The 27,118-nt window shown below is 43.9% G+C and overlaps 1 protein-coding gene across 2 annotated transcripts in view; it reads right to left on the reverse strand.

Moving 5' to 3' along the window:
• Nucleotides 1–27,118, reverse strand: part of HK3 (hexokinase 3) — a 102,014-nt gene that overhangs the window by 40,291 nt on the left and 34,605 nt on the right. For both annotated transcript variants that reach the window (XM_063447290.1, XM_063447292.1), the window contains exon 3: nucleotides 17,280–17,442. In XM_063447290.1, coding sequence (XP_063303360.1) covers nucleotides 17,280–17,442 — 163 coding nt within the window. The remainder of the gene's footprint in view (nucleotides 1–17,279; nucleotides 17,443–27,118) is intronic.

Here is a 27,118-nt window from a genome sequence, read left to right on the forward strand (position 1 = left end):
GGCTACAACTTCATTGTGAAAGCCTCTGCTACCAAACCGGACTGAAAGACTCTGCAAAGTTCCCTTCACCTCTCCTCATCCAAGACTAAAGATTAAACAATCTTCATACGCCTCTGAGGATATCTCGGGAACCAGTGTTCTATGTGCAGGAAGCTAAGTAAAACCAATGTGATAAGAGTTGCATCTAAAAGCTGTTATTACCTGTCTCCAAAAGTCCTTCGGTAAAAACAATCCTGTTACAGCTAAACTCAACTCATACTTCATATCAGTTATCTGCATCTGGCTTGCTTAAGTTAAAGTATGGAACAGCTATTGTAATTACTGCTCACCTAAACCGTTAACTCTATTAAGAGACTCTTTATTGATTCAGTGTCTGCAATTTTCTATCGTTTACTCCTTAAAGCTACAGTGCCTGTAATTGTGGACTTCAGTTATCATTTGCTACTTAAAGCTACAGTGCCTTTAACTGTGGACTTCAGTTATCATTTACTACTTAAGCTACAGTGCCTGTAATTTGGAATTAAAGTTTTTACCTTTTACTTTCTTTAATAAATATTCAACTATACGAAATCTGCAGTTGTGTTCCTTCATAACAAATGTTTAAACGTGACAGAATAATCCAGCCATTGTAATGGATCCAGCAGATTTCGATTCTACTATAACTACGCTGAATCAAAGAGTTGATACACTAACCCAAGATGTGCAAGACCTGCAAGTCACTAACGAAAGACTTCTCACTTATGTCAGAGATTTACAAACTCGTACTCCTCATACTACTCTGCTCTCGGCTAGTGATCCTGCTGTATGTAACCCTGAAAAATTCTATGGTGATCGTTCCAAATATAAGGAGTTTTTTTATTCCTGCAAACTATTGATTGCTTTAAAACCTAGAGCTTATCCCACAGAAAGATCTAAGGTTTTTTCAGTTATTTCCTTTCTAAGAGGTGAACCTATGTTCTGGGCCCATACCTTTTTGGACAATGATGACCCCATCTTAGGCTCACTGGATGAATTTTTTGAAGCCATGTCTCTTCTCTATGAAGATCCTAATAAACAAGCTACAGCTGATTTAACAATCAGAACACTACAGCAAAGAAATAGACCCGTTGAAGATTATATTGCTGAATTCAAAAGATGGGCTGTTGAAACGCAATGGAATGACATCACATTGCGCAACCAGTTTCGAATTGGTTTATCTGAAGCTGTAAAAGATGAACTCTCTAGAACAGAACTCCCTACTACTTTGAACGCTCTAATTCACTTATCAATCAGCATTGACAGAAGATTAAGAGAAAGAAAGGCAGAAAAAGCCCTTTTTCATTCTAAAGACCGAAAATCTTTTACTCCCTCAAAAGCTCCAGAAAAAACTTCTTTACCAAGTGAACCCATGGAATTAGGGGTAATAAGAAGTCCTCTCACTCCTGCAGAAAAGAACCGAAGACGTCAATTAAACCTATGCATGTATTGTGCCTCTCAAGATCATCTGGTCTCTGATTGTCCCTTACTAAAACGGACAAAGGCCGGTAGACAAGCCTATACCTCTGCGATCTTCAGTGCACCCCCCTCAACATCGACCACTCCGTTCACACCTGTATCCCTTGTAATACAGTGGGATAAGGTGAGAATTGTGACTGAAGCTCTCATCGATTCTGGTGCACATGGAGTATTCATCGATTCAACCTTTGTAACAAAGAATAAAATTCCTTGTGTTCAAAAAGCCATTTCTGTTCCTGTTAAAGTGATTGACGGCTCCTTTATCTCCTCGGGACCGATTCTTCATGAAACCATCCCTCTAAAGGTAACCACCAATCATATTCATACTGAATTTCTGGTATTTGATGTTATTCCATCACCTCTCTATCCCGTTATAATAGGGATCAATTGGTTAAGGAACCACAACCCTCAAATTTCATGGTCTCCTTTCTCTATCACCTTTAACTCACATTATTGTAAAGAAACATGTTTACAGCAAATTCCTATTTTTCAAATCTCCAAAGAACCAACCATACCTTCTTGTTATTCAGACTTTTCAGATGTCTTCAGTAAAAAAGAAGCTGAAACGCTCCCGCCTCATCGTTCCTACGATTGTCCTATAGACCTCATACCTGGTGCCCCAGTACCTTTTGGGCACATCTACCCTCTCTCTGAGGCTGAATTACAAATTCTCAAAGAATATCTAGATGAAAACCTACGGAAAGGGTTCATTAGACCCTCTAGTTCACCTGCTGCCTCAAGTATGTTTTTCGTAAGAAACAAAGACCAGACTATACGTCCTATCATTGATTACAGAGCCTTAAACAAAATAACAGTTAAAAATCGTTATCCTCTTCCCCTCATCAATGAACTGGTTGAACGATTAAAAACTGCTACCATCTACACTAAGCTTGACCTTCGCGGGGCATATAATCTCATCAGGATAAAGGCTAATGATGAATGGAAAACTGCTTTCCGAACAAGATATGGCCTCTTCGAATATCTGGTGATGCCTTTTGGCCTCTGCAACGCCCCTGCAACTTTTCAACATTTCATAAATGATATCTTTAGAGACCTATTGGACGTCTGTGTCATCATTTATTTAGATGATATTCTCATATACTCCAACACTCCTGAGGAACATAGAAAACATGTCAGATGGGTGTTATCAAGACTCAGAACTCACAAATTATTCGCTAAACCCGAAAAATGTGTTTTTCACGTCAAAGAAATAACCTTCTTAGGTTATGTCATCTCCCCTCATTCAATAGGTATGGATAATTCAAAAGTCGATTGTATCATCAACTGGCCTGTTCCCTCTACAGTAAAAGAATTACAGCGATTTCTAGGGTTCGCCAACTTCTACAGAAAATTTATTAAAAACTACTCTGAAATAGCTCACCCACTCAATCAACTTAACAGTAAAAAACATCCCTTCAATTGGAACGAGAAGGCTCAAACTGCCTTCACTGAATTAAAGAGAAAATTTACAACAGCTCCTATTCTTCAACTTCCAAATCCTTCATGTCTTTATGTCCTTGAAACGGATGCTTCGGAATTTGCAATTGGAGCTGTCCTTTCTCAACACAAAACTCCTCAAGAACCTCTTCATCCTGTTGCCTTCTTCTCACGATCATTATCTCCTGTCGAAAAGAATTATCCTACAGGAGAAAAAGAATTATTAAGTATCAAAGCGGCTTTAGAAACCTGGAGACACCTTCTTGAAGGTGCTCAGAACTCTTTAATCATATATACTGACCATAAAAATCTCGAATATCTTCACTCCAATAAAACACTGTCTGCTCGACAAGTGAGATGGAATCTCTTTTTTTCCCGGTTCAACTTCCAAATCGTCTTTAGACCTGGGTCTAGAAACAAAAAGGCTGATGCCCTTTCCAGGATCCATAAAGACACTCAAATTGAACCTCCTTCGCCTAAAGTCATTGGAATCTTATCTTCTCTTATTGATGACATTAAAGATCTCAGTGAAGATGCTCTCGAACTTCCTAAATCAATTCAATTATCCAAGAAAAACGGTCTCTACTACTTCAAAGACCGGATTTACGTACCTCCCTCTTTCAGAATTAAAGTACTCGAATTTATTCATGATTCTCCTCTGGCAGGTCATCCAGGTATAAAAAAGACCCTTGAATTGTCTAAAAGATACTATTGGTGGCCTCGTCAAGACCAAACTATTGAATCTTATGTCAAATCTTGTTCTGTATGCCAAAGATCAAAACATGCCCATCATCAACCATTTGGTCAATTATTGAATTTACCAATTCCTGAACGACCTTGGCAATCCATTTCTATGGACTTTCTGGTAGAATTACCTCCTTCTCATCATCATACCACCATTTTAGTGGTGGTAGACCGCTTCACGAAAATGTCTCATTTCATTCCTTTAAAGAAGTTACCCACATCCTCTGAACTTTCGAAAATATTTCTTGATAACATAGTTAAACTTCACGGACTGCCAGACGAAATCATTTCAGACCGAGGAACTCAATTTACCTCCAAATTCTGGAATGCTTTGTGTGCCACTCTTCATATCCAACGTAAACTATCATCTGCATATCATCCTCAAACAGATGGACAAACTGAAAGAGTCAACCAATGCCTAGAACAATATCTACGATGTTATTGCTCTCACTTACAAGACGATTGGATAACATGGTTACCCATGGCAGAATTCGCATACAATAACTCTTTTCATACCAGCAGTAAAATGACTCCATTTCTATCCAATTATGGATTCCATCCTTCCTCATTTCCTGCTCAGACAGTTTCTTCATCTAATCTTTCCGATTCGAATCAAATCTCTCATATGTCCTCTTTATTCAAGAAATTGCATGAGAATCTAGAATTGGCCTCCTCCAATCAAAAGAAGTTTTTTGATACGAAAAGACAACCTTCACCTTCTTATAAAATCGGTGATCTTGTCTGGCTTTCCTCAAAGAACATCTCTACAAATCGTCCATCAAAGAAGTTAAGTTCTCTTTTCCTTGGTCCTTTTCCAATAATATCGGTTATCAACCGTAATGTCGTTAAATTGAAACTTCCACCAACTTTAAAGCTACATCCTGTTTTTCATGTGTCCTTGTTGAAGCCTCATCATCCTGATCCTTTCCAAAGAAATGTCACTACTTCTCCTGATCCCATATTGGTCCAGGGTGAAGAAGAATACGAAATTCAAAGTATACTGGATTCAAGGATCCATCGTGGCTCCTTACAATACCTCATCAGATGGAAAGGATATGGAATTGATGAAGATACATGGGAAAACTCATCTGTCGTTCATGCTGACAAATTAATTTCCAAATTTCACAAGCGTTACCCTTCTAAGCCAAGTCAATAGCACCCTGAGGTTGCTCATTAGAGAGGGGGTACTGTAATGCCTTAACTACGGTATCCTCTTACTTCCTGGTTCCACGGAGTCTAGCCACACCCCTCTATGACACGGTCTGCCTATTTAATCTGACTGCACCAGCTGATCAGGGCTGGATTATTGAACTACGTTCCTTACTCACAACCAGGCTACAACTTCATTGTGAAAGCCTCTGCTACCAAACCGGACTGAAAGACTCTGCAAAGTTCCCTTCACCTCTCCTCATCCAAGACTAAAGATTAAACAATCTTCATACGCCTCTGAGGATATCTCGGGAACCAGTGTTCTATGTGCAGGAAGCTAAGTAAAACCAATGTGATAAGAGTTGCATCTAAAAGCTGTTATTACCTGTCTCCAAAAGTCCTTCGGTAAAAACAATCCTGTTACAGCTAAACTCAACTCATACTTCATATCAGTTATCTGCATCTGGCTTGCTTAAGTTAAAGTATGGAACAGCTATTGTAATTACTGCTCACCTAAACCGTTAACTCTATTAAGAGACTCTTTATTGATTCAGTGTCTGCAATTTTCTATCGTTTACTCCTTAAAGCTACAGTGCCTGTAATTGTGGACTTCAGTTATCATTTGCTACTTAAAGCTACAGTGCCTTTAACTGTGGACTTCAGTTATCATTTACTACTTAAGCTACAGTGCCTGTAATTTGGAATTAAAGTTTTTACCTTTTACTTTCTTTAATAAATATTCAACTATACGAAATCTGCAGTTGTGTTCCTTCATAACAAATGTTTAAACGTGACAATGGGGAACTACCTTTTAATCACCCGTGCGATAGGGAGGCTCAAAAAAATTCTTGCACCTCTCTACATTAGGACTGCCACTGCGTTGGGGTGGAGGACGGGATTGCACACCTGGGGAGAGGGTACCAGGGGGCCCAAGCAAATGCTTTGCCCAGGGTCCAATCAATATTAAAGACGGCCCTGACTAGTGCTGTATGTATCTCCACTTTTACACCCTTACTAAAAAGGTAAATAAAAGGTTACTATGACCCAAAGGAGAATATAAATAGTGACAGCAGGTTAATACATTGGCTGTTCTAAGGAAAGCAACAGCCTACTACCACAAGACAGGAAATGAATTCATGCAATAGATCAGGGGTAGGCAACCTTTTAGCAGCACTGTGCCGATATAGGATTGTGATGTCCCTTAGCGTGCCGATCCTATTTTTTTAAATTAAGGTGTGTATGCTGCCGTATTCTGCTTGTGTTATTTTTACTGTAATTGCTTTGTATCGTTGTATGTGTGCGTATATGAGCTATTATATTGTATATGTTCATTAGTACTTTATGGTATCGTGTGTGATACCTATGAATGTTGGCTGTGTATGGGGGCTGCTTGTGGAATTGTAGGTGGATGGATATGTCACATTGTGTGTTTGGTAGTGTGTGTATGTGTGGGGGCTGTTTGGGGTATTGCATGTGAGATGCTGCATGCGGGGTTGTGTGCATGTATGTGGATTGTTAGTGGTGTTGCGTTTGTGGGGACTGTGTATATGTTTGTGTGTAGGCTGTTCGTATTATTTGTATGAGGGGAGGGTTATTTCTGTCTATATCTAGCAGTATGGATGGCTTCCCTAGGTTCCAGTGGGGACCAGGCTGGCCAGGTATAGCTCAAGTATAGTAACTGCAACAGCAGCGGCAGGCTGCTCTGCTACAGTGTGGATTCCCATTCACAAGTGCTGGGAGCTCAGATCACTTCCTCTATGTGCTGCAATGCTTAAATTGAGGATTGTCCTTCACCACCTCTTCGTATTAGCAGATATCTGAAGTTTCACTGGGACTCCTGATAGGACAGAGCCTGTTTGGCTCTAGCAGCCTTGAGTGCCGTGCAAAGTCACCGTGAGTGCCGTGCATGGCACTAGTGCCGTAGGTTGCCTACCCCTGCAATAGAGCATATTACCTCAGTTGCTGTGCTAAGCCAGCAAATTACCAATGCCAAAGAAGTGTCCCCCTTACAGAGCAGCTACCCAACTGACACTAATAATATATTATGTACAATTATCTACAAAATCAAATGTGCATAGTGCAAAGTAAAAATGAGAAAAAGGAAAGAAAAGCAAGTGAGCCCGACGGCCGTTTCGGTGCTAGATGCACCTTTGTCCGGGGACAAAATAAGCAAAAATATAACTTTTATTACATACAGCAGCAGGTATGACAACAATATATAACCCACTTCAGTACCTGGCACTTCGTGATTGAAAAAATATTAGCATAACATTTATTTGAAGCAAAGGATTCGCAGCTAGCATATAAACATATCATAACACAGTAAATTTGTGTATAGATTAAACTTAAAAATTTTAAGTATGTACATTTACACAATCTTTATATTTCACTCATTCGTTCATCCTTTATAAAAAAAATATTTGCCAAATTAAAAGCTTACTGAAACACAGTAAAGAGGAGTCTATATTTAAAAGAAGAGGAGGGCGGCGCCTGACTTCCGGTGCGAATGGCGGCAACTTGCTAGAGCTCCGCAAAATCTGGCCCACCTTAAGCTAATATCAGCTGCAATCCTGACCCAAAATCGTCCCAAAAACCTGTATCAGTACCATCAAACAGCGGTACCACCGAGAGGATGGGCGGCGGACGCAAGTCTAAACAAGGGACGGCCGTGGCTCCAATCTTCCGTAGCCGCAAGCCGGAGGACGAGCAAAGAGCCGAAGAGCAAAGAGAATATGACTCCGACTCTGCTGCGAGTGACATAAGTCACCAAAACACTAACCCCATCACAAAAGACGACCTTCGTAGTCTCCTACACGACATCAAACTAAACATGGCTGCGGAATTTACCAAGCACCTGGCGCCGTTACGGGCAGGCCTCACAGACCTCGTGCAACGCACCAACTCCTTAGAAGACAAAATGGAGGGCGCTACCTCCAGAGCAGACGCACAAGAGCAGGCCATAAAAGGCCTCAGAGACCAGGTGAAACAACTGGAGGATGCCCAAGAAGACCTCAACAACAGGTCGAGGAGAAATAATATAAGAATAAGGGGCCTACCCGAGACGGTAGACATGGAATCCCTCGCATCCACCATAAGAGAGACCTTCTGCAGCCTGCTTCCAGAAGCACCCCCAGCCGAGCTCCTCTTAGATCGAGCCCACAGGGCACTGCGGGCCCCCACGCCCGGAATGAGCCGGCCGCGAGATGTGATAGTGCGGCTCCATTACTACCACATTAAAGAGGCCATAATGAGAGCCGCACGGGACAACCCCCTTCAGATAGAAGGCCACCAGGTGCAATTTTTTCAAGATCTGGCTCCCAGTACCCTGAGGAAGCGCAGAGAACTGCGACCACTTACCCTGGAACTCACGCGACGACGGATGCGGTATGCATGGGGGCATCCCTTTAAACTTACAGTGCGCAAAAACTACCAAACCTACACCCTACACGACATAGCAGACGTGAACAGCTTTGCGGAGCGACTGGGACTACCCCCCCTGGATGCCAACAACGGAGCGGGGCCCAGTGCGGCCCGAACACCGCCTACCCGAAGAGAAGAAGCCAACCATCAACGACGCCTTTTACCCGCTGGAGACAATCAGGCCTAACCACCACAGGTCGACAAAAGGATGCCACATGACGAAAGCACCGTATCTCCGACAACATACCACGGACTGCACCCGTTCCTATACCCCAGGACCCCGACGCAAGACCTCCCAAGACTCTCCCAGAAAAGACATTCCGACGACCTGCTACATAACCACCGTCAACATGGCAGATAAGATATACCACACAGCACTATCAGCACATGTACTTTTCTAGGCTTGCATTACTGGACTGCATGTACCCATAATTTCATAGCATGAGCACACATAAACACCGCACACCTTCCACACCCTTCACAACCCCAAAGCAATGGGAATTACACACAACCAAATATTGTTATAATATTAATAATAGAACAAAAAAAAAAACAGAAAAAAAAAAAATTTAAATAATAATAACAAAAAAAAAAAAAAAAAGAAGGAAAAAATACCTATATAAAAACGAAACATATGAATAAATAATTACATTGCACGTAACCGAATATTGTTATGAGGGGGAAAAAAAGGGGGGGGGGGATAATATCTATACAAAAATTAAACATATGGATAAATAATTACATTGCACATAACCAATTATTGCTATTAAAAAACAAACACAAAAAAAAAAAAAAAAAAAGGGAGGGGGGAAACAAGAGAAACACCTGTCACAATGAGGAACACTTAAATGTGACAAACATATGGGAACATGTTACGGAACAACAAAACACCATAGAATAAGGGCTGCACAAGATATGACAATGACTAGCTAGCTAGCAGCTCTTAGCTTGACAGAAAGAAGTTACTAGATATGCCCAGGTGATAGAAAATGTACTTCATCAGAAAAGCGATTGTAAAGAGAATGTACTCACTATGAGATTGTATGCGCAACAGGACTACAATGGTGAAAGGTGTATTACAGTAATTGAGATACACAAAGTAATGTTTTAATAATGTTTTCCTACCATTAAGACCCGGAAAATCTTCTGTTATATGCCGTTGCATGTATGTTTATCTTTCTTTCTCTTTCCATATATCTTGAACAGGTATACAAATCCATAAATAAAGCACAGATCCCGGGGCCCCCCGACCAGCTATAGCGACCGACACAATGGGAGACATCCACAACAGGACACACCACCCCCCTGGTATACTCCATACCCCTCCAAGGACAACTGACTCTGGGTATAGTACGCACTATGACCATACACCTTTTGGGCACGGGGCGCGCGGGGCCTCTCTCCGGCCCCCCTCCTCCTTTGGGGGGGGGGGGGGGGGAGGGCAGTACCGCGGGCACCAGGACATAACACATGGTATAATCGGACGACACTTCGCACAGGCATTGCATAGACTCGATCAAAGGGCCAGACTGCGATTCTGGCTATCCGCCACTATAGACCACCACACTACATACCTTCACCTCCGCACCTCAAGGAGCGGTTAGGCGAACCACCCCACCACCTGCTGGCAACGAGTAAGACCAGTAGCTTGGCCCCTCGGGCCGTTATTGTTATTGTTGAACCTCACATCCCTTGCCCCCTCCCCTCCTGCCCCCCTTTTCCAAAGCCGCGGCACGGAGCCCCAGCCCGCTCCCTGAGCTACCTACCACCTTACCCACTACCCATTAACACACCACGCACCAAGGCAGGCATTAAACCCAACTCGGGGCAGCAGCCACCACAATGCCCCTGTCTTTAAAATGCGTTTCCATTAACGCCAAGGGCCTCAACACACCAGCCAAAAGACACGGCTTACTACGATGGGCACACAGACAACACATAGATATCCTACTCCTACAGGAAACGCACTTCACAACCACAAGATCGTTCCCCCTCACCAACCGATACTACAAACAGAGCTACATGGCCCACTCCCCAGATACTAAGACGAAAGGTGTCGCAATCCTCCTCAAATCCACATGCCCCCTAACAGACATCAAGAGTACCATTGATCTGCAAGGGCGATATGTTACAATAGAAGGGAAAATAGGCGTAAACTCTTATGCCATAAGTTCGGTATACGCCCCGACCATCCCACACAACACATTTTGGCAACAATACGCGTCGCATCTACAGGCTTACACAGGTGAACGCCTTATAGTAGGTGGAGACTGCAACGCCACGCATATCCCCGCCATTGACAGGTCGACACGGGAAGCAACGCAACCACCCAGGAATGACACATATTTCGCACAATTTCTAGCTACACAAGACTTAGTCGACATATGGAGGGCACAACACCCGTCCACCCGCGACTATACCTTCTACTCGCACCCGCATACCACGTATTCACGCATAGACCACTTCCTCATATCACCGAACTTGACATCTCAGGTATCTCATACATCCATAGGGACCATCTCATGGTCAGATCACGCCGACATAACACTTACCATTCGCATACCGGACCTAAAACGACCTTGGTCGTGGAGGCTGAACCCACTACTCCTTCACGATACCCAAATTAGGCTCTCAATTGCCCAAACTATTAAAGAATATTTCGACACTAACACGCACTCGGTAGCTTCCCCAATAACACTGTGGGCTGCTCACAAACCGGTGATCAGAGGAACCCTCATTAGCCTAGCCACTGCCCACAAAAAGAGAAAAATACAACAACTAACGGAAACATTAACCAAGCTGCGAAAACTTGAAACAAGCCACAAACGCGACCCACAGCCACGAACACTGCGCGACCTCACCGCCACCAGAGACCTTCTCAAGCGACTCACGCACACAGACACGACCAAAGCAATGATGTGGCTAAAGCAGAAATACTATGAAACTGGCAACAAAGCCGACACCATGCTGGCCCGACGGCTCAAAAAACGCATAGAGGCCAAAAAAATCTCATCTATACGCACAAAGACAGGCACCATTAGCGAACTACCCGAACAGATAGGCGACACATTCCAACACTACTTCAAATCCCTGTACAACCATTCCCCACACCTTGACCAAGAGACCACGACATACCGGGAACAACTAGACAACTACCTCCAACGCATTACATTACCCACCCTAACCGAGGCGGCCAAACAAGCCTTAGCAGCAGAAGCAACAGTAGAAGAAATGGCAACAGCTCTCGGGGCCTGTAAGCCCAACAAAAGCCCAGGACCAGACGGCTACACTGCTCTTTATTATAAAGAGTTTAGCCCCTTACTCCTTAAACACCTCTGCGCGGTATTTAACGCTACCCTGAGAGGAGAACACCTTCCGACTGACATGACGACAGCAAACATATGCTTACTCCCCAAACCTAATAAGGATCTCACTGAACCCGAACACTACAGACCAATCTCCCTACTCAACGTGGACCTCAAAATTATGAGCAAAATGATGGCCAACAGACTTAACCCATACTTAGACAAATTAATACACCCAGACCAAGTAGGCTTTATCCCCAACAGGCAAGCACTAGACAACACACGTAGAAACATCGACCTTATATGGCTAACCCAACACCGTAAAATCCCCACCACCGTAATCTCACTAGACGCCGAAAAGGCATTTGACCGCCTCCTGTGGCCTTTCCTATATCGCACATTAGAACACATGAATTTCCCGAACCCGTTCATAGCATTCCTGCAGGCAACTTACCACTCCCCTCAAGGAGCCTTACTGCTTCCCAACATCTCTCCACCCAGATTCCCAATATCTAACGGAACACGGCAGGGCTGCCCACTTTCGCCCCTCATGTTCGCGATCTCACTGGAGCCCCTCCTCCAAGCCATCCGCACCAACCCTCGCATAGAGGGAGTAACCATTAGAGGAGAACCATACACAGTGTCTGCCTATGCAGATGATATACTCCTCACACTCACCAACCCAGACCAATCCATAGAATCCCTGTTGACCACTATACAAGAATACGCAATGGTAGCAGGATACAAATTGAACATTGCGAAATCGGAAATTCTGCCAATACAACTCTCAGACTCACAACTTATCGACCTAAAAAACAAATACCCATTTCGAATATGCCCCACGGACATAACGTACCTGGGAATCCAGCTACCAGTCGACCTAACCACCATATACGACAAAAACTACAAGCCGCTCCTGAGAAGAGCCCACACCGACCTCCAAAAATGGGCGACTCTGGGAGTCTCATGGCTCGGCCGAATAGCGTCCGTGAAAATGAACTTACTCCCCCGACTACTATATCTCTTTCAAACACTGCCCATATCTCCCCACAAAGCAGACCTCAAGACCTTACAAACGGCGGTTGATAGGTTCATATGGAACGGTCGCAAACCCAGAGTCAGCAGAACCACCCTCTATGTCCCCAAAAAGCAGGGAGGACTGGGGCTCCCAAACTTCTCGCACTATCACGCAGCGGCACAATTGACCCAAATCCAACAGTGGCACGTTCCCCCACAAACTAAAAGATGGGTAGACATTGAACATACTATCTTCGGAAGAGACCACCCTTCCCTCTACATGTGGGTCCCTAAACCACACCGACCCCTACCCCCCCCCAACCGCCCCAGCCATCACTCACTCTATAGACTTATGGGACAAACTGCATTACAAATATGAGCTATCTTCATTCCTCTCCCCAATGACCCCGATCTGGAGGAACAAACTATTCCCACCAGGTCTTACTCCAGCCCATTTCGCCAGCTTCGATCAAAGAGACATAGCAAGACTTGGTCACCTATACCAAGATGACAAAGTGATACAATACTCAGAAATCAAGGAAGCCGACACACTAACAACGTTTGACCACTTTAGATATATTCAAATATGCAGCTTTGCCTCAACTCCAATAATCCGACAAGCAGGCACAGCCACACTCTCCCGATTCGAAAAAGAATGCACACAATGCCCAACTAGAAGAGGACAAATATCGGATTTATACACAACCCTGGCAACTCACCCCACTCAAGTCACACTACCGTACATAGCAGCCTGGGAGAAGGACCTGGGACCCCCAGAGGACTCCACAGATTGGGCAGACATATGGGAAGCTACGGCTTCGATATCGATCTGTGTAACACACACGGAACAAGCATATAAGATGCTTTTCCGTTGGTACCTCACACCCCAACGCCTAGCAATCATACACAAAACACCCAACACTTGCTGGAAATTGTGCGGAGAACAAGGGACGTTCCTCCACTGCTGGTGGACTTGCCCCAAAATCAAACCCCTTTGGCTCAAGGTCACTGCTCTATTGACTAAAATCCTACACAAACCATATCCATTAGACCCATGGGCACTACTACTTTCAAAACCCCTAGAAGACCTCACTAGATCAGAAAACAAACTCAGCGCCCGTATCGCCTTAGCAACTAGGCGAGCGATAGCGGAACTTTGGTCGACAAACAGAATACCATCACAGACATCTATCACAAAAAAAATACAAGACCACATACAAATGGATAAGCTCACATCCCTACTCCACGACACGCCTAAGCGCTTTCATAAGATATGGGACCCATGGATCGAGGGAGATACCTCCATACCCTGGTAAACCCAGATATACTAAGTACGGGAACTAACACCCCTCAGATAAGGACCCCCTACAGCACATGCACAGATGGAACCCGCTAAATACAACATAAAGATCCCCTCAAACCCACCCACCGGAATCGCGAGGCTGGGACTCCGTGTCGCAAACTACCTTACCCGCTCACCGGAGTGGCCCCCCTTATCGGGGGAACCATCTCACGACCCATCCCCTTACCAAGGCACTGCAACCTTACCCACGCACAGGATACACAAGAACCGGCTAGTTTCCTTATCGAAATACATACGCCCTAAACACACGCCAAACCATGCTACAAAGAAAGACTGAGACCATAGCCTACATCTGGCCACATGACGTAACCAAAAGGTCACCATAGCAATAGGCAACTGACGAACGACAGTACCTTCACCGGTGATCACGGGGGGAACGAGGGGGGGGGGAGCGGGATGATCAAACCTGGGATCTAGGAAAGGACCCCACTGGGCCTACCTCGACAATACACGCCAAACGGGCCCGCAGCAGAAAGCATGCACAAACCGGTGCAAACCAGGTCTTCCTTCTGCTTCTTTCTTCCTTTCCCCCTCCCCTGGACTCCTGTCTACTTCCTCACCAAGGTTATGTGGAACAAGATACAGCTCAGACTTGTCTGATCAATGTTTATATGTTGGGCAATTGTATAACTCAAACGGCTAGAAAACCAGAATGTAAAATATTACTATACGACTGTGTATTATTCCCTCCCCCACCCCTCCCTTATTTTTCTTCTGTAACCCCATCCCAATTAATTTACTGTATAAAACAAAAAACATCATAAATAAAGAATCTTAAAAAAAAAAAAAAGAAGAAAAACTACCACAACAAGAGGTCTTAAATTCGAGGGGGAAAGGTTTAAAAATAATATCAGGGAGTATTACTTTACTGAGAGGGTACTGGATGCATGGAATACCCTTCCAGTTCCAGCTGAGTTGTAGAGGTTAACGCAGTGAGGGAGTTTAAGCATGCGTGGGATAGACATAAGGCTATCCTAGATATACGATAACACCAGGGACTAATAAAAGTATTTAGAAAATTGGGCAGACTACAAAGTATACAGTGTCCTTTATCTTGCAATACTTCACACAGGGTCTAAAATGTTCATATAAAAGCAAAAATTACTTTTTTTTTGCATACATTAAGTATGGCAAAATGATATAAATAAAAATGGTCAAATACCTTGTATATAGGTATTTATAAGGACACTGAAGGCATTATTAACAGTGCAGACTACTTAATTAATTGCAACAGAATGTAAACATGTCTGCATTTGAGCATAATGCCCATTTACTGAAAATACAGTTAAATCATATATCTATCTAAAATAAATGTACTTAAAACCGCTTTAGAAATCTATCAAACTTTGGATTTTAGAGATATTTCTAATTAGCAGAGTTTAGTAGTGAGATTGCAGGTGAATGAGCTATACACCAAAACTGTTTAACTTTGCTTAAGTTGTTTTGATTCTTAGAGTATCCCTGTATCCCTTTACCATTGAGATGAACCACAAGATAGAGGGATGAGACAGTAAACCTTCATGTTTTTATATCTACCAGCTTCCTCTATGTGACTCGTGAAGGAGGGACTTTAAGGATGATGAACAAACAGGTGATGTATTTCTACAATAGCTGGGTATTTACACTTCTGGAGACTATATATGGACATTTTCAGAAAAGTCTAGTTCTGTGAACCTATTATTATTATTGCCATTTATATAGCGCCAACAGATTCTGTAGCGCTTTACAATATTATGATGCACTAATGTGAAGCAAACACTTTGTCAGTGATTAAACTGAACATCGCTTAGTGTTCTGTTCCAGTATGTATAAACATGTAACATTCCAGCTACTGGTGGGTTGTGTAGAGCTGTTGTTATTCCATCACAAACAAATATTAAATGTTAAAATGTTACCATACGGGGGGCGTGACCAACTGAGCTGGAACACAGACGCATCTCTTTTGAGCTCCGTACCAGAAATGGCCTAAATTCACTTTTAAACGACCCAGAGCTTTGGGGAGACGAATACCCGATAACCCCCCCAGATAACATCATGGGGCGCAGGAACAGAAAATTGCGAGGTCTGGAGAGCCCAAGAATGCCAGATATAAGGCTCTCATTCGAGCGGCCTACCCCGCCGCCACCTCCTAAGATGGCGCCGCAACCCCGAGAGGAGGAAGAAGCCTCAGAAGAGTCATGTGAAGAGGAGGACATACTCACCTCCCCGGGAGAGGTATCCCAATAGGCAGAGTCGGATGAGGACTCCTCGCCTTCAACGAAGGGAGATATTAAAAGGCTCCTGACAGACCTGCGCAGGGCGTGGAAGGCTGACCTGAAAGAAACGCAGGAGGAGATGGGCGTCCTCCGCCAGAAGGTACAGGCGGTGGAGTCCAGAGAGAGTGCTCGGGACGCTGCACTGCAGACCACCCAAGGCCAAGTAGAAGGCCTAGCCCAGCAAGTACAGAGGCTTACCCGGACGATCTCCGGGATGGAGTCCCAACACAGACACCGGAGCATACGCCTCCGCGGTATCCCAGAAACGATAGGGGAGGAGGCATTGCTGCCTTTTGTCCAGAGGCTAATCACGTCAATGGGCATCAAGGGTGGAACTGACCCCACGCTACTCACCTCAGTATTCAGAGTCCGCAAGACGGCTACAGCACCAGCGAGAGTACCCTGAGACACGATTGCGGTCACTAGGGATGTTGCGACTCGATCTGCTGTCCTGACCCGCTCCAGAGTTTTGGGAAGTGTTCAGATCGAAGGCTGTGTGGTCGCAATATACAGAGACTTACCATTCTCCGTGCTGCTAGAGAGAAGGATGCTGGCTCCTATAGCCAGCCACCTGCGAGATCATGCTGTGAAATACCGCTGGATTAAGGACGGCTCACTGACCGTCCAACAGGGAGATACCACCACGGGACTGACCTCCTCTGGAGACACTGAGGCATTCCTGCGATGTCTTAAACTGCCAGCAATTTCGTCCACGAGGGCAGCAACGCCGGTAAACGGAACTGTACTCTTAAAAGATCCAGTGACACTTGCCCAGACTCAAGACACCAGATCCTATGAACACCTAAGATCCTGGGCTGCACCATCGTCTGCTAACCTATGGCTTGGCTGTACAGTTCGAATATATGTGCAACAAATAATTCATGCTTTACCACAAGAGTCTCCTTATCAATACTTGTGGCGCCTGCCACGCCATACCAATGTTGATGTCTTTATACCAATGTTGATGTCTTTATACCAATGTCCTTATATGTCTTAAATGTTTCACGTATATTTACATATATTGAATAAGATGTGTACATGTGTACAAAACCAAATAAAATTAACATTATGAAAAAAATAAAAATGTTACCATACCGGAGCCATCAGGGGTTGAGCGCACATAAGTGGGTAACATTTTAAGTGTTGACTTTTTCGGGGGGTCTTTCTTCAGCCCACGTTCCATATCATCCAAAATCAAGTCCCTCACATGCTCCAGCTGCTTCTTCGATAGGCAGAAGGGCTGCAGACAACGCTTAACCTGTGTGTGGAACAGAACATCTATGAGACAAAGTTGCAACCATTGAAAGCTGTGGATTCTGAGAAACATCATCTCTTCAATGAATACTGAGACAAAAAAATAGAAGCAAGCATTCACCAATAATATTTGAAAGGTGTAATGACTCTGCCATCAAGCTGACAATGCATACAAGCAGCCCCCTATACTCTTTTAGTAGCCTTATTGCTGTTGAGAATTGGTGAAGATCACACATGGTTGAAACATTGTAAGACACAATAAAGAAATTCCTATTCACTAATGAAAAGATGCCGTCCAACTTTAGAATTCACTGCATAAATGTTAATATTTTCAATGGGAGTTCAACATTACAGAATATCATTCACACACTCTTTAATAAATGCCCAATCTAAGGTCAAATATAAATTGTCATGGTTTCCTCTTCAGACAATAAAGGGCTCAAATTAAGGCTTGTTTTAAGCAGTTTTATTGGTGGGTCTAACATACCAGTATACTACGCGATATGGTAAATGTGAGCGCAGCATGAAATACATACAGTGTTGGTTTTATACAGTAAAACAGGAATTGTGGGCGGCTGGATTAAAGGACCACTCTAGGCACCCAGACCACTTCAGCTTAATGAAGTGGTCTGGGTGCCAGGTCCAGCTAGGGTTAACTAATTTTTTTATAAAGAGAAACTGCTATGTTGATCAATTAGTTAAGCCTTCCCCCTATTTCCTCTAGTGGCTGTCTCACTGACAGCCGCTAGAGGCGCTTGCGTGATTCTCACTGTGAAAATCACAGTGAGAGCACGCAAGCGTCCATAGGAAAGCATTATGAATGCTTTCCTATGTGACCGGCTGAATGCACGCGCAGCTCTTGCCGCGCGTGCGCATTCAGCCGACGGGGAGGAACGGAGGCGGAGAGGAGGAGGAGAGCTCCCCGCCCAGCGCTGGAAAAAGGTAAGTTTTAACCCTTTTCCCCTTTCCAGAGCCGGGCGGGAGGGGGTCCCTGAGGGTGGGGGCACCCTCAGGGCACTCTAGTGCCAGGAAAACGAGTATGCTTTCCTGGCACTAGAGTGGTCCTTTAAGAATTGTTAATTTAAGGGAATGCCATAGTTGATGTGGAAAACAGTTACTGAGTTAATCCATTTCCCATTTTGATTACTTTGCCTGAAAACGTACAATCACCTTGTCAATTATCCCCAAATCTAAGATTAGTGAATATAACTCTAGGCACATACCCAACTCATGCACATTATTTCCCAAATGTCTCATGCATTTCTACAAATCTAGCAAACATTTTACTCTGGCTAGACTGCTTCTCTCTGGAAAGGTTTGGACATCTATAAGATGGACATTTTAATATCACCATCATCATGACATCTCACTGTGTACCACACTGCCCTACCTACAATAGTCTTGTCATACTGGAACAGATTGGAGAATCCTAAGTCTGTATTTTTCCGTCTGACATTACACCAGTTTTGGAGTTTGGAAACTGCTCTTGACCCTACATATATATGCATAGCTTTGTATATGACTGTAGAATCTCTACAGATTAAAAAAGTGATATTTCCTTATAGTGATAGCATGCCTTGATCCCTAAGAAGGCTGAATATCATACGGGAGTAATGAGGTCACATGTATTCTGCATGTACTCCCCTTTCTGGGAGTAACATACTCTGAATGACCCACTGCAGGAAATAAAATGTAAAAAAAAGTTTGTTTAAACACCCTTTTAATGTATCCAACAATTAACATGCCATGTATAAAATGCATATTTATCGCTTTAAATGGCGTATCCAAACAGCTATCAGAAGGTCATGACACTGTCAGCAAATATACAGTATTGTACACTCCACCACAGTCACGTCCTTTAGCTACACACAAGCAAGATTGCTGCATCTGTCACAATACAGGAAGTGGTCTTGTCTGTTAAATGACAAAGCTACTTAAAAAAAAATATTATTCTTCCACGTAAAAGCCTTCAAGGAAATAATGCAAGTTGACAAGTAACTTTTTACGAAACAGTTGGAAATAGGTAACTTAGAAATGAATAGAACTGAGAACTGAGAAAATCCACCATAGCCAACCTTCCATAATTTTACTTCCCAAGTAGCAAACACTCTGACTGCAGATGGGTTTTTAATAAAGTCCAAAGTAATTCCATTTGCCAGGCTTAACCATGGTTGCCTCCGGTATTGGTTCCGCATACCAAATGATTTAAAGCACATAAAAGTTTTAAAATAAGAAAATCCAAGCACACAGAGTGGAAGGTTGAAACACTGGCTGCCACAAGCCTCTTTATTTAAATATACACTGCAATAACTACGGCACATCTGATCTGACGCATTTCGCCCTTTTAAATCAAACTTACTCATAAACAACTATACTCTTGTCGAACAGTTACCCACCTACAAAACGGGAGGGGGAGGAAACCAATTAAATAAGGTAAGGCAATAAACCCTCGCATGCAGAAATAAAGAAAATGTGTAAACCTATTACTAAGGAAATATATATATTTTTTTAAAATCATAAATATACAATAATTGAAGATAAACTGCTTATCGTATACAGGATAACTGGCCGTTTTGGGGATGAAGAAAACAAGTTAAAACAAGATAAAATAAGTCTAATGGTAAGTATACATAATAAATATACATATAGATATATATTTTTTTGTAATGGGTTTTAGTTTTATTGGCCCCCTTACTATTATAATAGGGAGGGTCGGGGGGAGGTAGGATACCTCTGTTTGGATGGGGTGCTTAGAGGTTTTTTGTTTTTTTTGCTCTTCGTGCAGAAAAGCTGCAACTTTTATCCATTAGAAATTCTAACTGGTGGGGCGGGGCCAAGCCAGCAAACTGAGAAGTCGCAGAAAAGCTGGGCTCCCGCTGTGTTTGCCAATTTCGGGCTAAAAACCCACAGAATCGAAGCCTAAAGCACCCGAGATCGGCTACCTACAACAGGGGTGACCCGGCAACAAACTTGGAAACCCTAATTGAGTGCCCGACGGATCAGACACCCAGAATGGACAGCCGCGGCCTGCGGGGGATGGGACCGGGGAGAGGCGGCCGCTCTCCTCGCCCAGACACTGGAGGTACGGCCCAACAGATGCCCTGCTCCCCCCCCAGGACCGGCGGGGGTTATCCCGGTCCAATGCAAAGCAACAACCTACCCACAACCGCTGAGACGCATGGCGAGCTGCGGAGTAACATGAACCGTGACAACATGGCTGCCGCCACGTGTACCTGGCCCTCACAGAATGCGGAGCTGGAGGCCAAACTGGACGAACTGTTTGACAAGTTCTGGGCGAAGCTGGCGTCCAGGGAGCAACGGGCAGGCACTCACACCCCTGTACTGCAGCTGACACTCACCCACACAGAGCCGGCACTACCGCGAGCTCAGGCGTTGCCCAAGGTGAGCCACAGCCAACGGACACGTGGAGTCCATGGGCTGAAGCGACAACAACCGCCACCAACAGGGGCAAAACATAAAACTCGCCCGGCGAACTCTACTTACCGCCCAAAGCTCCCACTGATAAAGCTGAGAAGACAATGCATCGCAAGCAGGCATGGGAGGCGGCTGAAGCTACCTACACGGGCCGTGTCTAAACCCAAATGCCGACTAGGAGCTGAGAAAGAGGCTTTCCAGGGCACACTCCTGTGCAAATCCCGGGCTACCCGTTCAACGCACCGCACCACATGGGGAGACCATGCCATCGACAGGCCCATGCACACTTCTTCCGAGCTGGGGGTTCATCCGGAGGAAATCCTTCCACGCCACCCATACACCCAAGGGGACCTTTGGGCCCACGACCCTGTTGATGGGGTCAATGGACATGTGGCACGAGCCCCTGCTAAGGCCTCGGGCCGAAGAAACATGGCGCCTGGGCGACGGACACCCAGGAAGCCCAGAGGGAGCGCTGCAACCCGGGGAGCAGAGACACACATGCCGCAGAAACGCGCACGGAGTGAGCAGATGAGGGAAACCGAGACTGCTCTCAGGCGCCCTCATTATACTTGGACTCTAAGTGGCATAGGCTAAACGCCACACACGGACTCTCTCCAGACCCAGTGTATCCAGGGTACCAGCCAGTTATATGACCATGATTTCATGCTGTCTACCTCCCATGTTCGTTTTACTATTTGTTTCTTATCTTTTCTTTAGTCTTCATTTCTATATTGCCCATGTTGGTCTCGCAATTCTGCTATCTTACGCCCTAATCCTACCGCAGTGCACACAATATCTCTTGGCCCAGCCTATAGCCCACTTGGCGTGTCTCCGCCATGCGAGAGTGTTGCATGTGATAGATTGTACGTCTCACCCTATTATTTGTTATGTATTATTGTTTGCTATAGCACACTGTGACTGGTCAGGCGAGTAAGACTTATTTACAGTTCGTAACCCTCGTGACATGTTAGTAAGATTAAGCCTGTTTATAATGTGCACACTAAGCTCACATGTTATGATAACGTGTGAGGAGCTTAAACCTGTCTGTAACCTGCACATTAAGTTTACCTTTGCAAACATGCATGCACACTTGTCCCCCTCATCTTCTCACCCAACTCTTTAAATCGTTGACATGTGGGGGAATATAAGCCTGTTTATAATATGTTTTCGTTAAACAACAAAAAATCAAAAATGAGGCATTACTATATCGGAAATGTAATTCAATGTTATTGCTGTATTAACCCTTTATTGCATACCACTCGTACGTTTCCCCTTTCTCCATTCTGTAACCCACCTCACATGCCTTAATAAAAGAAAGATTGACAAAAAAAAAAAAAAAAGAAATTCTAACTGGTGATTTGAATATAGAATTAGAAGACAAGATTTTTCTATTTCACAAACGTGATTAAAGGACTTATTAAGGCACATCCCAAAAAAGTGGTTTCGTGCAGTGGTTCTGTCATTCTAAACCTGCACTGTACAACATTGCAGTTTTGTGGGAACTGCAATGTACATATTGCAGGGTTAAACACTAGAGGCGCTTCCTCCTCCAGAATTGAGTGAAACTCGGTGCTGGGATCAAATGCTTGCAACGCATGCAAACCTCTAATCCATTTTCCTCTATGACAAGAAATGGATAAGAGGAGATTTAAGAAGTTGTCAGTAGGCATGTTGATGTCTATGGCGGTGGAGCGGGCGGCTGCAGCAGAGGAATCCCAGCACTGGAAAGGAGGCAAGCAATCTGTATTTATCTTAGTTTTTTTAATGTACTTATTAAGAGAATGAGGTAATAGATAATAGAGTTTACATCTCACTATTTTTACACATAAAGGTATTATAAAAGTAATGAGTGTACATAGGAAACAAAAAATATAATAAATAATTATATGTATTTAAAATGTTGTAAAATCAATAAATAAACACATAATGTTACAAAGGCCTTTTATATCTATATATGAATGATAGATGATAATGTTTCTCTAGAACTTGAACTCTGTTATTTATTTAACCAACCAAAAGCCTAGCATAGTCTGCACACCTAAAACCATATTTAAATAACCCTTGCTAACGTAATCTATGCACGTTCATTCTACCACCCCAATTGTAAAGCTTGTTGTAATGCCAGAGGATTGCCGTTGGGGTACCTCAGGCTTATATGTACCTATCTTAGGCACTGCAAAAATATTTTTTAAAAAACAACAACAAAAACACAACGTTCCCTTCTCATCTTCTCTTCTCTACCACTGCTTCACCAAACAATAATAAAACTTTTTTTTTCTCCATTCTTTATTTTTGTTGTGCGGATAAGTACAACAATGCCTGCATTGCCACAACAGCATAAACAAGCGTAGTCAGATTAAACATAGTATAACATACATACGGCATGTGTGATAGTAGCACATTTTTCTGCTTAATTAATTTTTTAGGAATAAACCAAGATATCAGTACAGTTTTAGGAAAAATAAATAAATTGCACTCCAACACATGTTTAGGAGAGAAATGCATGCTCGGTGTTAAGCTAGATTATTCATGTTAGTGAAAGCTTGCTCGGTAATGACCTATTCTCGTAGCAGTAAAGCATGTAAGTAAACATGTGGTGAGAGAGTGTTAGATAAGCAGTGAATAAGTGCGGTTGATAGTTGATAGGTTAACATGGAGTGAGACCCCCAGGAGATCCCCTGATTAGACAAGGAAAATTGAACAATATTAATATTTAACACTTCAAAAAGAGAAATGAGAAAACTGCTATATCTCAGATGTATCGCAAAATGTATTGTACTGGGCTCTGTATACTTACCGCGTTGGGCACTCCTTGTTCAACAGCACTTGATTGCATGCAACTTTCATACCAAGATAATCTGTTTTGAAAACTGTTTATTTTTTGATTTTTGAATACAAAATATAGATTTTTTTTTAAATCTACTTAGCCTACACCACATATTGACCAGGTGCCTGGATCACGTACCACTTGTCTGGGGTAAGGCTTTTCGCCCACAGAGGAGCCTTGGCTACTGGACAAACCAATAAAAACATGCTTCTTGGCAATCCAATACTAGAGAATTGAAAAGGAAACCTTTTCCCCTGACTTTACCCAACAGCTCTTGAGAGCATTTCAAAAGCATATTACCTGCAGTGGGTTCACAATAAATTTAATTTATTGCACTGCCTGATTGTACATCTCTATTAACAGTAGATTCTAACACTATCTCAAGGAGTCTAACCAACTCCTTGGTATTGCACCCCTCCCTGTCACAGGTGCCTCATCCCAGGGCCCTATTTAGCTTTGTACTGCAGAGAACTCGAGATGGAATTTTTCCCCCAAGTAAGTAGCTCATTTAGCAGACATTTGGCTGTTAGAGTAGGACCTGCCAAAGATGGGGTATATTGACGTTGTGGCAGGCTTATGCAATGTATGATCATATAATGTAACTAAACCCCCATTATTTTTGCCCCATTATTTTTTAAAAAACTAACACCAAAGATGCTGTTTAGCGGATAAGGGAGTGCGCTGGATTTTAATTTTTCCTATTTTAAGGATACACTTAAATCACAAGTATTCTGATTGAGGACATCATGGAACTCCACTGCATTTTCCTGCCCAGCATTCTACACAAACAACTCCCAACACCCCATAAAATGTATAGCATAGGAAGGGGCAAATTTAGCACCTATAATGTAACTACGTCTCTAAAGATAGCAGTCCCCATCAAACACCTGTGGAAAAAAAAGCACCAAGACCAAGTTCACAAGGAATTCTGGAATAAAGTAAAGTTACATACAGTTAACCAGGAGCTGTTAGTACTCCAGTGGAATTGATCGACTAATTGATAAAACATGTTTAATGTTGTGCAACTGGCCAGGGATATTACTGGCCAAGAGTTGAAGAAAAAAAAAATCAACCCATTTTGACAATTTTGTACCCAGTGAACCAATACCAGTACAGTTGGACGGCCGGGCGGATCACTAGGTGATTTATGAGCCTTAAGAAAATACTAGTATAACTAAAGCTCCACCATTAAAAATTCTAACTTAAAGAAAAATCCTGTATCTTCTACACCAAATTGTTTCAGCCAAACGTTTTTTTTTTTTTAATAGTCCCTCCATGTGTGGAGAGTTCCTGTGGAGCCAGATAATGACGGGTGATAGTGGGGGACCATCGGAGGCCATGATCTGAACGTTGGTTTGAGATCTGAACGTTGGTTTGTGGGACACTGGTAAGAGTGCAGGACTGGCGCCACCTATAGCCGAAGTAGGCGCCGGCCTAGGGCGCACATTTGGAAGGGGCGCCGCGGACGGCCGACTGCCCCTCTGCGCGTGGTGTTGGTACATGTGCCGCAGCACTGGCAAGCCACACGTGGCACTAAGAAGAGGGGAGCGCAGGCGCTGCTCTGAAAATAGCATTTAAGTGAGTGCCAGAAATCTTATTGCAGCGCCTGGTTTGTGTGCTGAATGTCTTCATTTGGCTCTGGAATACAGTAACACGAAAGCCAAACTTTTGGAAGGACCACCTGATCTTTAGAAGGTAAAGTAAATATGACATGTTATATATTACTGCACAGTATTTGTTTGTTAAACATCTTTTTATTCCTAGTACAGTTGATGCAATGACTATTTAACCAATCTACAGTCAACGGACCCGTTGCAAATTTTATCAACAGTGCCACCCCCAACTTAAGCTTATATATATATATATCTATGTATGAGTAGGTGATGCTCCAGTTAAGTAACTTTTAATGCACAAACTTCTTTGATGGGATTGTGTAATTGGTGAAGCTACCACTTTTTAAACAAAATGCACTATACAGATTATTCTTAAAAAAAAAAAAAAGGGACATTCTAAGCAGCAACAGAACGTTTATATTTTGTAAAGATTTTGAACCAAACTACTGGCTGTGAATGTGGCACACTCAATTTTACCACATGACAGGAGGCTTCATATTTGCATATCTTTCTTTACTGAAAACTCCAGCAGCATAGAAACAGTAACAACCAATCAGAGAAAAGATATGCTGCCCATAAAAGGGCCTGTCTATGACATCATTTCCTCTTTCTTTGCTGCTCCAGCCATCAACAGGTCAGAGTATTTTGCCTTGTGCAAAGATTTTTTCTGTGTACCTGTTTTTATTTGTGTACTGAATTAGTTTGTATACATGTGTTTATTCTTGCCCTGACTGCCTGTACAACTGCCTGTGAAACTTGCTTCTCGCCCCACAGGTCGAGATACGCCTCAGATCATGGAGGACACACAAAATAACCCAGACTTTCAGGCCATGATCAATGCCGCCGTGGCGGCTTCTGTGGAAAAGGCCCTCTTACGAGCCCTCCCCCACAGCCAAGGCGACATCAGCCCGCCAGAACGCATGGATGCGTCGGGCTCAGAGGTGTCCAAGGCCAAAAGACACAGAAAGGCTTCGAGCCCCCCTTCTGCCAAGACGAAGGGCAAGCTACCCGTCAAACGGGTAAAGAACGCGGATCCTCATCCCGCACTATTCGCTCCCCTATCCTCGGAGGAGGATGAGGCCTACGGCCCACGCCCCCTAGACGTGGTAGACGAGTGGCACGGGGACGGCTCACCCTGGGACGACGAGGAGTGGCAAGACCTACCACCTGCCTCCTCAACTTATGTCAAAGAAACCTTCTTAGGCAAGGAAGCCGACAACGACCGCCACGCCGGTCCGTCCGGAGACGGGGTGTTTTTGGATGACCAGGGGATGCCTTTATTTGACCCGCGTACCATCCGACACCCTCGCTCCTCTGAGTGGACACTGCCAGAACATCTGGCGAAGTTTGTCCACTACTGGCTGCGCAAGCCATTGGAAAAGGAGGTACGGACGCGCCTCCGGGCCGAATGCCCCAGGCCACTGATTCCTGACAAAGTGGCACTAACGCCCGAATTCGATGACACGATGGTGGTGTTTATGTCACGCTCGGGCAGAGACCCACGCAAAGGGGTGGTAAAGGGCATGAAGGCGGCACAGGACAAAGTGCTGGATCTGCTGGGCCCCATAGCTAAGATGCTATATTTCGCTGACATGGCCCTCAGCCAAGACTCGCAACTGGACCCTCATGTCATACGCGAATGGGCCCAACGCGCAATATGTCTACTAGGCAACGCTAATGCCGCACTTTGCGTCGAGAGACGCAGATCGGCGCTGATCAGGATCGACAGCAAGCTCCTGGAACTGGGAGCCAAGGAATTTGGACCGAAGGCCCAGGGTCTACTGTTTGGCGATGCTTTCATCACA

The sequence above is a fragment of the Pelobates fuscus genome, chromosome 3 (assembly GCF_036172605.1).
Source record: "Pelobates fuscus isolate aPelFus1 chromosome 3, aPelFus1.pri, whole genome shotgun sequence".
Classification (NCBI taxonomy): domain Eukaryota; kingdom Metazoa; phylum Chordata; class Amphibia; order Anura; family Pelobatidae; genus Pelobates; species Pelobates fuscus.